This window comes from Pseudopipra pipra, chromosome 18 (assembly GCF_036250125.1).
Source record: "Pseudopipra pipra isolate bDixPip1 chromosome 18, bDixPip1.hap1, whole genome shotgun sequence".
NCBI lineage: Eukaryota > Metazoa > Chordata > Aves > Passeriformes > Pipridae > Pseudopipra > Pseudopipra pipra.
Genome location: NC_087566.1, coordinates 1,315,257 through 1,329,638, shown reverse-complemented (window position 1 = coordinate 1,329,638; position 14,382 = coordinate 1,315,257). Strand labels below are relative to the sequence as shown.

The following is a 14,382-nucleotide window of genomic DNA, read 5'->3' as shown; positions in this document are numbered from 1 at the left end:
ACACATTCCCAGCTGTAACACTGTGTTTTTGTCTGGCTGCTTTCCTTTAAGAAACAAAGAATCACATCATCCCAGATTGGTTTGGGTTGGAAGGGACCATAAAGGGACCATTTCATTCCAGCCCCTGCCATGGGCAGGGACACATTCCACCAGCCCAGGTTGCTCCAAGCCCTGTCCAGCCTGGCCTTGACACTTCCAGGGATCCAGGGGCAGCCACAGCTTCTCTGGGCAACCTGTGCCAGGGCCTGACCACCCTCACAGCCAACAATTCCTTCCCAATATCCCATCTATCCCTGCCCTCTGGCAGTGGGAAGCCATTCCCTGTGTCCTGTCCCTCCATGCCTTGTCCCCAGTCCCTCTCCAGCTCTCCTGGAGCCCCTTTAGGCCCTGCAAGGGGCTCTCAGCTCTCCCTGGAGCCTTCTCTTCTCCAGGGGAACCCCCCCAGCTCTCCCAGCCTGGCTCCAGAGCAGAGGGGCTCCAGCCCTGGCAGCATCTCCGGGGCCTCCTCTGGACTCTCTCCAGCAGCTCCACGTCCTCCCTGTGCTGTTCCCCAGGGCTGGAGGCAGCTCTGCAGGGGGGTCTCAGCTGAGGGGTGTAAAGGGGCAGAATTCCCCCTGCCCTGCTGCCCATGTGGTGGGAATTCTCCCTATGGATTTTTAATCAGATTGGTGTGTTTAATTTCTGTTATTGCAGGTTCATATTAACCTGTTTTTTCACCCAAAAGCTCTAATTACAAGTGATAAAGTTGCTCTCAGTGTAGAATCCTGGAGTAACTCAGGTCTGGAGGTCTCTGATCCGACCCCCTGCACAACCTTGTGCCAACAGGGGTCTCACCAGGCAAGTCTTTGGACTTAAATTTCTGCAGAACTTACTCATTTCACTTCTCTCCAGAGTCATTACAGATTGCAGGTGCACCTGATGGGATGTTTCTTTAGGAGCAGTGGCCTTTGAGCTCTGGGTTGAGGAGCCCCATGACCAGGTTGGGGTCCTCCTGCCTCGGCTGTGCCCACCACCCTCTCCCACTTCAGGAAATGTCCCAGCTTGTCATGAGCAGCCAATTTTCCCTATTTTTAGGCTTCCATTTGCCTGAGCTGCTTTCCCTTTGCATTAGCAGGGAGAAGCAGCAGCCCTGCCAGGCCAGTGGTAATTGCTGAGCGCTCACCCGGATTTGGAATGATTTATGAATGATTATTTTCCGTACTATTTTGATGATTAATTCCCAGTGTAATTCTTTATAACCACCAGAATTCCGCCTGTGCCTGCATCTGCAGCTGCTATAAAACCCCATCCATCTCCTGGCAGCCAGGCAAGGATATTAAATATAGATCCCTGCTCCCATTTAATATTCATAGCGATTAAAAGTGATGAAAGCAGATGTGTCTGCGAGAGCCAGCGTGGAAATTGCTCTGGTTGAGAGATGACGGGTGATCCCAGAGATCCCAGAGATCCCAGAGATCCAGAGAATTCCATACAGGAAGGGCTGATGATTCTGAATCAAACCCTTGGTTGGTGCTGAGATAAATAGGGGATCTGCAAAGGAAGTGGGATTGGTTTCTGTAGTGGTTGCTGTGAGGAGCAAGGCCTTGGAGTTTGGGATGACCACAGCAGGAGCTGGATTTGATTCTGGATGCCCTCAGGTTCCTCCTCCACTCTGCCTGTGGGAGGAATGAAGGCTTTTACCAGATCAGTGGGATATTTTCCCTGCTTGTAGGTACAACACTCCCAGACAGGTGTGGGGAGAGGCAGGGGAAAGCACCCAAGAGGTGTAGCTGAGGAGATGGAGGTACAGCGTGTGCCATGCTGGTGGTGTGGCTGTTGGCACCCTAAGATAGCTTGTTCTGGGGATTTTGGGAATGACCACGGTGTCCTGGGGCTGCTGTGGGCTGGGAACTTGGATGGTGCCCAGCTCAGCTCCCCAGTGGCTGATGGGCAGGACTGGCTGCTGAGAGGGAAAGTGGCAGCTGCTGAGATGTCCCAGTGGCACTGCCCTGGTGGCTTTGGGAGAGCCCAGGAATAGTGTTTGAATTCAAGTCATCAGCTCTCCCTCTTCCATTAGGGCTTTCCCTGGGGACTCTGGTTGGGCCTCACTGCTGCAGTATGAATCCTGCACTTCTAGCCCCACTGTCAGCTCATTCCAGCTGAAAGGCAGATTTAATTTCCAGCACAGGGCCAGCCCTGCCTTGGGAGGCTCCAGAGGCTCCAGTGGAGTGGTGGGAGAGCGGCTCAGTGTGCAGGAGGGTTGGGGAGAAATTCAGGGTGATGTAGGAAGGATGAGGACTGTTGCTGAAAGTGAGGATACTTGGGAAGGTTTTCCACTCACAGGGAGGAGAAGGAAGGTGAGGGATGTAGGAAGGTGAGAGCTGTGCTGGACTTGGAGAGGAAGGTAAGCAGGGATGAACTGCCTGCCCCAGCGATGGTGTGGGGTTGGAGAGCTGTGGTGCTTTGGAGACATCACAGCCGGACTCTGGATGCAGTTTGGGAATTTTGGAATAAAAGCTCTAATGCTGAACCCTTCAATCCCTTCACCTCTTCCCGGTTTATCCCTGAAAAGGCTCCTCCCAGCTCCACTCATCCCGGGGCAGCACCGAACCAGCCCGGCCGGGAGCAGCAGCACCCTGGGGTTGCTCCAGGTCTCCCTGGGGATTTTGGGGTGGGAGCTCAGTGTGGTGGTCCCTCCAGTGGGATCCATGTCCCTGGGATCCCCTGTGGGCTGCAGGGCAAAGCCTCGGCGTGTCCCTGGCACAGAGGAGCTGCGGTGTTGTCCCACCAGCTCCAGAGAAATTGCAGGCAAGGGGAATATTTATCTGAGAGAAGATTTGAGATGGAAAACGGGGCTGTAAAGGGAGTTCCTGCCTTCGTGGCCTTCCTGTGGGACACTGCTCCAGGCACTGAGGTTTTGTGTTGCTCCTGGGCTGAGAAACCAGCCTGAGGAGGCTTATGGCCCATGGCTGCAGATCCATTTTCCATAGATTAAATTGCATCACAGCTCCAAAAATAATCTCCCCAGTTTACGGCGAGGCTGCCTGTTCCCATGGCAACGCTGCCTGCCGGTGCCCTACAAACCAGCACCACTCGGATCATCCCGAGTCCAGGCAAAGTGTGAGGGGGATGAAGGGGCTCGGCTCGGGGCACCTGGAGCTGGGGGTGGAGGTGTGAAACACGAGCTGTGTGTGTTCCTGGAGAGGGGATTTATGGGAAGCTGCTCTGGCCAGTGTTTGTGTCTCTGGGGTTTGAGCCCTTGGGTGCAGGTGTTGCCCGAGTGCATCGTGAGGAGATGGGGGAGCAGCAGCTGCATTTGTGGGGCCTTCCCAGTGCAAGGGGGGGAGGAGCAGGACAGGAGGAGGAGGAGGAGAATGAGGAGGAGAGTTCTGCAGCCCTCGGTGGCTCTTATGTGGGTTACTGTGGTGCCTGGGGCCAGCCCTGTTGTGCCACACGTGTCTCATGGCAGAGGGCAAAGGGGCAGGTTTGGGTTTGGGTCACGGTGGCACCTCACACACACACACACACACACACACAGGCTCAGCCCAAAGCTGCCTCTGGCCCCAGCCCAGCTGGCATTGCCCGGAGAGGGTGGCACTGAGCTGGAGCCCCGAGCACAGTCAGGGCAGAGCTCGGCTGCAGGATGGAGAGGGGGATGGGCTCAAATCGTTGGTGGTCCCTGTGTGCCATCAGTGGGCACGGGGAGGTTTCCAGGGCACTCTGGGTTTGGGAAGGGCAGGGAGGATGCTGTGGGGGCTGGGCTGCCTCATCCATGGCACAGGAGCGAGAGGAACGGGACGATTTGTTGTCAGATTTTTGCTGCCAGCTTTTCATATTTGTTTTCTTGAGGAGCTTTTGTTCCCCGGGGAAGAGTGACAGGAATTCCTGCTGAATGTGTGCCTTTCGTTCTGAACCTGGCACAAACCTGGCTGGTGCCGAGCGGGGTGAGCCAGGGTGAAGCTCCTGAGCTGGGGATGAGCTGCTTCCCGGCGGGATCCAGGGGCACCTGCATCCCAGCACAGGAGGACACTGGGCTGGGAGCCCCCCTGCCACACTCCTGAGGGTTTGCTGCTTCAGGGAGGATCTTTTTTCCATGGAAAGATGGCAGAGCTGCTGCCAGAGCACTGGGAGGGGCGGGCAGGAGCACCTCTGTCCTCCTGCATGGGAGGAGGGGATCCATCACCAGGCCCCTTCCCTGTTCAGGGACAGGGTGTGCTGGGGGCTGTACATGGCCAGAAAACACGGATTAAAGTGGTATTTATGTCCCTGGAGGATCTTCCCTACAAGGAGGAGCAGAGAGGCCTTCCTGGCTCCTGCAGTGTCTCCCAGCTCTTTGCTGGTCCCAGACACACAATCCTGGTCTGCTTTGGCCCTGCCCAGCTCGTGGGGGTTGGTTTAATGGGCTTTAGGAGCTGCTGGGAGCTGAGGATCCAAGAGGGCCAAACTGGAGAAGGTGTAAGGGTGGCATCAGAGACAGTGGGCACAGAGCATAAAATAGAATCACAGAATCGTTGGGGTTGGAAAAGCCCTCTGAGATCATCGAGTCCAACTGTCCCCCAGCTCTGCCAAGGCCACCACTGACCCACATCCCCAAGTGCCACATCCACAGGGCTTTGAAATCCCCTCAGGGATGGGGACTCCACCCCTGCCCTGGGCAGCTGTGCCAGGGCTGCACAGCCCTTTTGGGAAGGAAATTTTCCCCAATGTCCAACCTGACCCTCCCCTGGCACAGCTGGAGGCCGTTCCCTCTCCTCCTGTCCCTTGTTCCCTGGGAGCAGAGCCTGACACCCCCCCTGACTCCCCCCTCCTGTCAGGGACTTGCAGAGCCAGAAGGTCCCCCCTGAGCCTCCTTTGCTCCAGGCTGAGCCCCCCCAGCTCCCTCAGCCCCTCCTGCTCCTCCAGCCCCTTCCCAGCTCCGTTCCCTTCCCTGCACACACTGCAGCACCTGAGCATTCTCTGTCTCAGCAGGTCCTCACTGCCTTACTTTTGTTCCTCCTCATGCCCTGCATGTGTTGGAACCCCCCTTCAAAGCCATCCCTGACTCTCACTCTGGGTTGGGATGCACTCACTGGAAGATGTTCCAGCAAAATCTGCTGGGTGTCCCTCACCATTGCCCCGTGGGAGTCGTGTTTCCCCACTCCCTGACTCCCAAGTATTTAGGAGTATGTATTTTTCCAGCTTCCAAGAGGTTTTGTGATCTTGAATGAGTCTGCTTAGGAGCCCCCATTTGGGTTGAAGTCCCAGTACTGTGCCTTTGCTGGACCTGTTGCAGTTTTGTTCCTGCAAATCCTCTGTGGTCTGTCCTCGAATGAGGAGCCCTGGACAGACTCTCTCTCCCTTTCTCTGTGTGGGTATTTCCTGACTTTCAGGGTGTTTTCTCAGCCTTAGCAAAGCCAAATAATTTTTTCCCTGGCTGAGTTGATACAAAGGCTGGAATAAGGTCAGGATCCCCAGTGCTGAGGCGTTTGGCCAGGCTCCAAGCGAGACCTCCAGGCAGAGGCTTGTGGCTCTTCCACCTTTCTGGATGAGTGAATCCCTCATCCTGAGCAATAAGGATAAATATTTCTGCTGCTCTCTCCTCCAGCCCTCCATGGATAATCTTCAGCTGTAACTGCAGGACTTGGTGTGTCGTGCAAAGGTTGGTCAAAAGATGATCTTGGAGGTCTTTTCTGACCCTCATGTGATGCAGAGCAGCTTTCCTGGGGACCATCCACCACCAGATGGGGAAGGAAGGAATGTCAGCCCCCAGACAAGCTTGTCCTGTGCTGTGTCACAGGGACCAGCAGGAATGTTCCTGTTGCACTGGTTGTCCTGGTGGAGAGCTGGTGGAGGTGCTTTGGTGGGACCAGGGCTCCTCCCCTCGGGGCTGCTGGACCCAAACGATGCAGAGCTGAGAGGCTGCTGCTGGAGGAGACAGAAGGGTTTGTGTTTCTATGGATTTGGGATTTGGCCAGTTTTCCCTCGAGCTCCCAGGAAAATGATGGAAACCCATCTTCTGAGCTGGTGTCAGTGCTCCACCTTGGGGGAATGGCAGGAGGAGCTTTGGGTGCTCTGGGATCATTTCTGCTGATTTGACTGTAGCTGTGACATTGAATTTCCTTCTTCCCGTGCTTTGATTTGAGATAATTGCAGCAAATTATGTTGCTTGAGATATTTTATAGATATTTTTATACAAGTATATTTATTTATATTATGAATTGGTCCTGGGCACAGGGGCTGTTAGTATGGAGGAAGAGCCTGTTCTGGGGATCTCCTGCACCCTCAGCAAGGGGCTGACACCCCATTCTTCCACACCCTGGAAGTGTCCAAGGCCAGGTTGGACAGGGCTTGGAGCAACCTGGGCTGGTGGAAGGTGTCCCTGCCCATGGCAGGGGGTGGGATGGGATGAGCTTTAATGTCCCTTCCAGCCCAAACCACTCCATGACTCTTATGATTCCAATTGCCCAGGCAGGAGGAGGAAGGTGGGATCCTGCTGCCCACCCTGCCAGGATTCTGACAGGGCCACAGCAGTGGCTTTGGGGCAGGAGGAGCTCGTGGGGATGTTCAGCTCAGCCCACTCAACTGGAACAAGCAGCGTCGTGGCTGCCGGGGGCTGACCCAGGTTCCTTCCCCCCTTTTCCTGGGCTTTGAGGCGTTTATATAATTCTGCACAGTGATAAAAAATTGGGACACATTGTGTTCCTGCCTCGAGCTGAGCACTCGGGCAGGGATTGTTCCCACAGCCTCGATCAATGGGCAGGAAATAATGTCCTGGCAAGGGAGGGAGCCCATCCACGCCTGTGCTGTGCCATCCCTGTGTCAGAGTGTTTGGATGATGGGCACTGCCCAGGCTCCCCAGGGCAGTGGGCACAGCCCCAAGGCTGCCAGAGCTCCAGGAGGGTTTGGACAACGCTCTGAGGGACAGGGTGAGATTGTTGGGGTGTCTGTGCAGGGCCAGGAGTTGGACTGGATGATCCTTGTGGGTCCCTTCCAGCTCAGGATATTCTGTGATTCTGTGAAAAATCCCTGGTCATGGATTGCACCTGGGCAAAGTGATCCAGGCTTTGCTCCAGAAAGTACAGAGCACCAAGAGCCCACAGGAGCCAGGACTTTGGGGAGGCATTTTGTGTAAGGCCAGAGGAAAAGGTTCTTCCCCCAGAGGGTGGTTGGGCACTGCCCAGGCTCCCCAGGGCAGTGGGCACAGCCCCAAGGCTGCCAGAGCTGCAGCAGGGTTTGGATGATGCTCTGGGGCACAGGGGGTGACTCTTGGGGCTGGGCCTGTGCAGGGCCAGGGTTGGACTGGATGATCCTTGTGGGTCCCTTCCAGCTCAGCATATCCTGTGCTGGGTTGGCCACAACAACCCCATGCAGTGCTATAGGCTGGGGACAGGGTGGCTGGAGAGCAGCCAGGCAGGAAGGGAACTGGGAGTTTGGATTGACAGGAAGCTGAACATGAGCCAGAGTGTGCCCAGGTGGCCAAGAAGGCCAATGGATCCTGGCCTGGATCAGGAACAGTGTGGCCAACAGGTCCAGGGAAGTGATTCTTGCCCTGGACTCAGCACTGGTGAGGCCACCCCTGGAGTGCTGTGTCCAGTTCTGGGCTCTCAGTTCAGGAAGGACATTGAGGTCCTGGAGCAGGTCCAGAGAAAAGCAACGAGGCTGGGGAAGGGACTGGAGCACAATTCCCATGAGGAGAGGCTGAGGGAGCTGGGGGGGCTCAGCCTGGAGAAGAGGAGGCTCAGGGGAGACCTCCCCACTCTCTGCAACTCCCTGCCAGGAGAGGGGAGCCAGGGGGGGGTTGGTCTCTTTTCCCAGGCAACTCTCAGCAAGACAAGAGGGCTGGGTCTGAAGCTGTGCCAGGGGAGGTTTCTTTCCAGAAAGGGTAATCAGGCATTGGAATGGGCTGCCCAGGGAAGTGGTGGATTCTCTGTCCCCGGAGGTTTTTAAGGTGAGACTGGATGTGGCATCAGTGCCATGGGCTGGGAACCACGGCGGGGTTGGATCAAGGGTTGACTTGATGATCTTGGAGGTCCCTTCCAACCCAGCTAATTCTATGATTCTATGATTCTGTGATTCTATGATTCTATGATTCTGTGATTCTATGATTCTGTGATTCTGTGAACCTCTGCCTGGGACTGCCCTGGAAAGCCCCAGGGACACAGCTTGGAGCAGCAGGAGCAGCCCTGTGTCCCCCTCCCAGTGAGGAGGCTCTGCAGGGTATGGTGTGTCCTTGGATGCACCAGCTCAGGACAGGTACAAAGACAGTATTCAAAGCCCAGGGAATGTGTACACGTTGCCAGGGACCCAGTGCCTTTGTGTGCCCCGGGATGAAAGGCACCGTGGGAATACTTGGAACGTTTGAAGCAGAAAGTGAACCTTGGGGAGGTTTTGGTTACTGTCTGTACTGGTGGAAATGTGGCTTTGATTTTCTTGCCAGATCTTTTGGAGTTGGCCTGTACAAGGTCCCTGTGGTGTGAGCCTGTGCCGTGGCTGTGGGGCCTCTGTGCACCTCTGTGCACCCTCCTGGGAGCCCTTTGAATTCTGCCTGTTCCCATTCCCCTTCCCCTGCCTGTCACTTCACCTGTGCTGGACACTTCCCTGGTGCCGTTCCCAAAATGCTGGTCCTGTCCCTGGGAGCGGGGCTGTTCCCCCTGTCCAAGCTCAGCAGCTCCCCAGGCTGTCGGTGGGAGCTGGTCCTGCTCCCAACACCTCAGCTGGCAGCTCACCTTCCTCGGGGAGCTCTTGGCTGCTTCCCCTGGGTGCTCTGATTGTCCTTTGTCCTTGGTGACTGCTTTCTCTCCTGGCTCCAACAGCTGCTTCTCGTGCTTGTCAGAGCTCTGAGCTGTGGATGCTCCGGGCTGGATTGCAGATGGACCAAATGGTGACATTGGGAAATGCTGCCCTGGTGCTTCATGAGCTGCTCATGGTTTGCTCTGTGCTCTGTTTCCTCTGTTTTTCTTAGAATCCCAGAATCCCAGAATGGTTTGGGCTGGAAAGGACCTTAAAGCTCATCTTGTTCCACCCCTTGCCATGGGCAGGGACACCTCCCACTGTCCCAGGTTGCTCCAAGCCCTGTCCAGCCTGACCTTGGACACTTCCAGGGATGGGGCAGCCACAGCTTCTCTGGGCAGTTTTCTTCTCCCGTTGTATTTGGGCAGCAGGGTCGATCCTGCTGTGGAGGATCAGCCTTGTCCTTGGGCTGGGCCTCCCTGTCCCATCACATCTGTCCTGATACCACGAGCCCTGGTGCAGCTCTGCTCCTGCTTCCTCTCCAGGTTACATTATTCAGATCACTCCAGCTCTTGCCTTTGGAACACAGGAATGGAAGAATCTCTTCCTCTCCTTTCCTTAGCTGTGATTCAGCCTGAGTGATGGCTGAACATCTCTCTCAGTATCCACAGCCTTTCCAAATCTCTTATCAATGAGTCAGGAATAGAAACCAAACACCCACCTGCCAGAGAATCACGGGTTTCCTCCTTTCCTTGTAGCCCAGAAAGGGGATATGCTGCCCCTCCTGTAAATGGGAGCCATTCCTGAGCTCCGTGCCTGGCTGACTCAGGGAATGTCCTCACCCCCCTGGCACCCCCAGACCTGGCAGAGAAGGTGCAGCCATGTTTTGCTGTTCCTTTCTCTCCAAAATCCAGAAACAGATGATGGAGGGAGGGGACAGGAAGGGGCTGCTCCCCTCTCTGCTGCCTTAGTGGGTTTTGGGAGCACCTGGAGAACCCTTGGCTAAACTTTGAGCATAAGGATGGGGCACAGACCCTGTGCAGCACCTGCTCCACTCTCAGTCTCTGTGTTTGCTTTGGGTGGTTCTGCGTGCCCGGGGGAGCTCTGGAGCGATAAGAAGTGCTGTGTTCCACCCACTGTGTGGGTTTGGGTTGGTTTCCTGGTTTTAAGTCACCCCAGTGTTCTGGAGTTGCAGGAATAACCATTTGTGCTGTAGCTGAGATGCTGATTGTGGAGTTTTCTGCCCTCTGAGGACGTGGTGGTGGTTTTGGGTAACAGCTGTAACTCTCCTTGGTGCCTTTGTGATCTTTCCCTTGGGTGAAACTCTTTACCCTGCCCAGAGCAGGGCTTGCAGAGCCCTCGTGGGGTTTGCTCCCAGTGCAGGGCAGATCCACTCTGGTGTGCACGGAAAAGGGAGTTTTGGTGCGTGGTGGCACCAGCACGTGCCACCCCCGTCACTCAACCTGATCCAGATCCCGGTGGCGGCCACAGGACCCCACTGATGCCTCCTGAGGCCCTGTGTAATGTCCCACATTGCTCCCCCACACCAGGTCTGCTCCAGGGGGCTGTGGTGGCCCCGGCCCCGGCAGAGCTGCAGGGGAGGAGGAGGAGGCAGGAGGTCCCTGGGAGGAGACAGGAGGTCCCTGGGAGGAGGCAGGAGGTCCCTGCCCGTGTCGATGACGGGTTAGCTCGGTCCAGGGGTAACCATGGAAACTATTTTCTCCCCATCCCTCCCTTCGCAGATGACTCGGGTGACGAGGAGCCCGCCTCACAGTCAGACAAGAGCGAGCTGCACGGCCCCCTGAAGACTCTGTCGAGTAAACTGGAGGACCTGAGCACCTGCAATGACCTGATCGCCAAGCACGGCGCGGCCCTGCAGCGCTCGCTCAGCGAGCTGGAGAACCTGCGCCTGCCGGCCGAGAGCGGAGAGAAGATCAAGGCGGTGAACGAGCGCGCCACGCTCTTCCGCATCACCTCCAATGCTATGATCAACGTGAGTGCTCTCCTCCTCCTCCCCTCCTCCTCCCCTCCTCCTCCATCCCTGTTTCTCCCCGTGTTTCTGTTCTGTGGGTCACTTTGTGTTACCGCGGGGCTCGGGCACAGCCGGGGCTCGGTGCCGGCTCGGGGATGGGAAGTTGGGAAGATGCAGCTGGGAAGCGGGCACGGACACATGGAGCACCCCCCAGGAAACACAGGTCTGCTCTGTCCTTACACTGTGCTGTCTGTGGGGGCTGCTCCAAATAGGTCATTTTGGATATAAAGCTGGGAAGTGCAGAGGTGGGGAATGCTGAGGGACTTTCTGCTGTTCCGGGGGGGGATTTCGGACTGGCACAGCAATTGTTGCCTGCTGCAGATTGAGACCCACATCCCACATCACTCACATCCTCATTGCTTCCATGAAGCTGCTCATGTTCCACATGGCCACGGGATTTAACCCCCTCGGGGTCTCATGCTGGCTGTGCTCTCCCAGCTGGGTTGTTGGAGGTTGGGAAGCGTGTTCTGGCACTGCCTCTGCTCCCTGCCCTGTGCAGCCTCACGGTGCTTTCTGCATGGGTTTTGGAGACAGCCTGTGTTTGGGGTGTGGACCTGCCTCCATTGCAGTGACACAGCCCTTCCTGGGTAGCCTGGTTTTCCCTGGGGAGCTCTGGGAGACTGCAAAACTGAATAAAATATTCAAAGGAAAGAATAAAAAACCAATCCCAAAGCTTCACAGACTTGGAATAATGTATGAAGGCAGAGCTCGGGAAATTGTGAATGGAGCAGTGCTGTGGCTCTGCTGTCCCAGCCCTGAGCAGAAGGAGGTCGGGTGGTGTTTGATATGGGCTTTAAAAAATAACAGTAATCCCCAGTGGGAGCTGGAGGGCACTTGGAGCCCTGTGGTTTCAGCATCCTCCCCATTCCCACTTGCAGGATTTTGTAGCTGTGGGAGCAAAGGGCTTCCTGAGGCAGTGTCTTGTGTTTCGGAGCAGTTTGAGGGTGCCACAAACGGAGAGTTTGTGGAAGTTTTTGGGGTTGGCAGCGTGGTGGGAGGTGCCAACAGACCCTCGGCGCTGTCAGGAGGCAGAACTGCGATGGAATGTGGGCAGGGAATTGTTGGAGAGAGGATTTCTCTGGCAGCCTTTGGGAAGGGATGAGCAGAGCAAGATTTGCTGTGTCCAGCCCAGAGAGGAGGAGGAGGAAGAGGAGGAGGTTGTGGTGGTTACGACGTGATAAATGCTTGGAGGAGGCTTGTCTGGAGGGAAATAGCAGAGAAACAGCAGAAACGTGGGCTGTCCAAAATTCCAAGCAGGTAAGAGGGGCTGGGGGGTGGCAGGGCATGTTCTCACGTGGATCCATTTCCAACAGCATCCTTTGGTAGTTCAGCTCATGGCTGGGCGTCCTGAGGAGGTGCCCGAGGGAAAGGCTGAGCTGTGGAAGGAGCAAGACTGGAAGGAGCAGTGGCAGCTCCAGGGGGTGGCTGTGGCCCTCCTAGCTCTCTGTTGTTTTGGGAGGAGGTGCTGGAGCTGTGGGCAGGGGCACACAGACCCGCAGGAAGCAGCAATGCTTTTGTGGGGTGGATTAGAGAGGCAGGAGGGGGGCGAGCAGGACGGGGGTGGGACCAGCCTGACCCCCCATCAGGGTGGGCTGGTGCTCCCAGCCACACTGTCACCTTTTCCATGGATCCCGTTCTGTGCCTTGATTTATCCTTTTAGTGTGGGTTGGTGCCTTCTGGAGCTGCCAGGGAGTACCTCGTGGGACGGGGGGAGCTCTGTGCAATACAAAGGTCCCAAAATCTTCTGTATTGAACATGAAACTTGGCTCCAGGAAAGCACATGGAGAGCCTGGTGAAAATACCCCGTGCTCCGGCCCAGCTCCATCCCCCAGGCTTCTAAGGAGCACATATCCCATGGGAGCACAGGGTGCTTTTGACAGGCCAGTAGTTCCTTCCAGGAGCAATTAAACTGTCCTTGCTCACCAGGTTTTCCCCAGAGAGATCCCAGCCAGCAGCTGGTGCTGGCACGTGGATGCTCCGTGTCCACGCTCTGCCCCGGCTGCAGCACCAAACCTCATGGATCCATCTCGTGGAAGTGGATGGGGATCCGTGAGGTTTGGTGCTCAGGCTGTGAGCAGAAGGGATGGGTTCTCTGGAGAAGGGATGGGTGCTCCTGGGAAGGGATGGATGTACTGGGGAAGAGATGGGTGCTCTGCTGAAGGGATGGGTGCCTGGGGGAAAGGATGAATGCGCTGGGGAAGGGGTAGGTGCTCCAGGGAAGGGATGGATGCTCCAGGGAATATGGAATGGGTGCTCTGGAGAAGAAAGAATAAGTGCTCCCAGGAAGGGATTAGGTGCTCCAAGGAAGGGATAGGTGCTCTGGTGAAGGTATGGGTGCTCTGGAGAAGAGATGGATGTTCTGGAGAAGGGGTGAGTACTCCTGGGAAGAGATGGATGCTCCAGAGAAGGGATGGGTGCTCAGGGAGGAAAGGGCGGGTGCTCTGGTGAAGAAATGAGTGCTCCTGGGGAAGGAATGGATGCTCCTGGGAAGGAATAGGTGCTCCAGGGAAGGGATAGGTGCTCCTGGGAGGGAGGGATGGGTGCTCCAGGGAAGGGATAGGTGCTCCTGGGAAGGAGGGATGGGTGCTCCGGGGCCGGCATGTGCAGTTTCCGTCCAGCCGCCTCTGATCCGATTATGTAAATGTCCCGGAGCCGCGGGGAACGCAGCGAGCAGGAGGAAATAAATAAATAAATATATCTGGAAATGCAAGAGCTCTGCTGCGAAGGTGACCCCTCTGTGTGCTCTGGGAGCTGCCACAGCCAGCTCCTGGTGCTTCTCCTTATGGAGCTTGGGAGCATCCCCTGGGCAGGCGATGCTGGGAGGATGGAGGAAGGTTTGGGCAGAGGCAGAGCGGGACGTGCCGGACCCTCGTGTTCCAGGTGAGCATTTCAAACCCGCTCTTGCAGGGCTGAAATTTAAGGCCAGAGCTCCACGAGCCGCCCGCTGGCTCTGCTCCCATCCCGGCTTGGAATCTCACTGGGAACAGTCCAGGCTCCCCGGGACCAAGGAGCCCCGTGTCAGCAGGGCTGGGAGCAGACACGGAAAGACAAGTCACGATGTGCCACGGGGGAGGAGTGGGGTGTGTATGAAAATAAGAAGCAACAAATTAACAGGATAATGAGAGGCCCGGAGCCAGAGCCGGAGTGCGGTGCTGAGTTGAGTACACTTGTCCAAGGAGCAGGGAAAGCTCCCTCTCATAATTCAGCAGCAGGCAGGAGGGATGTGTGGATGCACTGAGGAAGCCAGTTTGGGCGTTGGGAAGAGCTCACAGGGCTGTGGGTGGTGCTGGAAATAGGTTTTTAATGGGAATGGGGAAGCTACGGCGGAGCTCGGAGGCGGCTGAACTGTGAGTGTGTGACTGCTGTGCTCTGCTGCTGGCTGGGTTTGGGCTTCCTCGAGGAATGTGAGCATGGAGAGCAGAATGCTTGGGCTTGCCTGTGTCATCCCTGGGTTAGTTTGTGTTTTCCTTGAGGTTTTGGAGGAGCAGAGGTAGAGGAAGGCACTGCCAGGCCCAGACAAGGAGGGGTGAGAGGTGGCTGGGGCAGGGGTGCTGTGCTGGGTGGGAGGTGCTGCTCTGTCAGGATTTGGGGAGGAGAGGCCCTCAGGCTGCCTGGAGCAAGCACTCCTGGGATATGAAGGACTCACCTGCCCTTGGGAGGCA

At 56.4% G+C, this 14,382-nt stretch overlaps 1 protein-coding gene across 6 annotated transcripts in view; it reads left to right on the top strand.

Annotated features, from left to right (window-relative positions):
• OSBP2 (oxysterol binding protein 2) overlaps positions 1-14,382 on the top strand; it is a 105,933-nt gene that overhangs the window by 63,337 nt on the left and 28,214 nt on the right. For all 6 annotated transcript variants that reach the window (XM_064674551.1, XM_064674552.1, XM_064674554.1 and 3 more), the window contains one exon: positions 10,431-10,681. In XM_064674551.1, the coding sequence (XP_064530621.1) occupies positions 10,431-10,681 (251 nt within the window). The remainder of the gene's footprint in view (positions 1-10,430; positions 10,682-14,382) is intronic.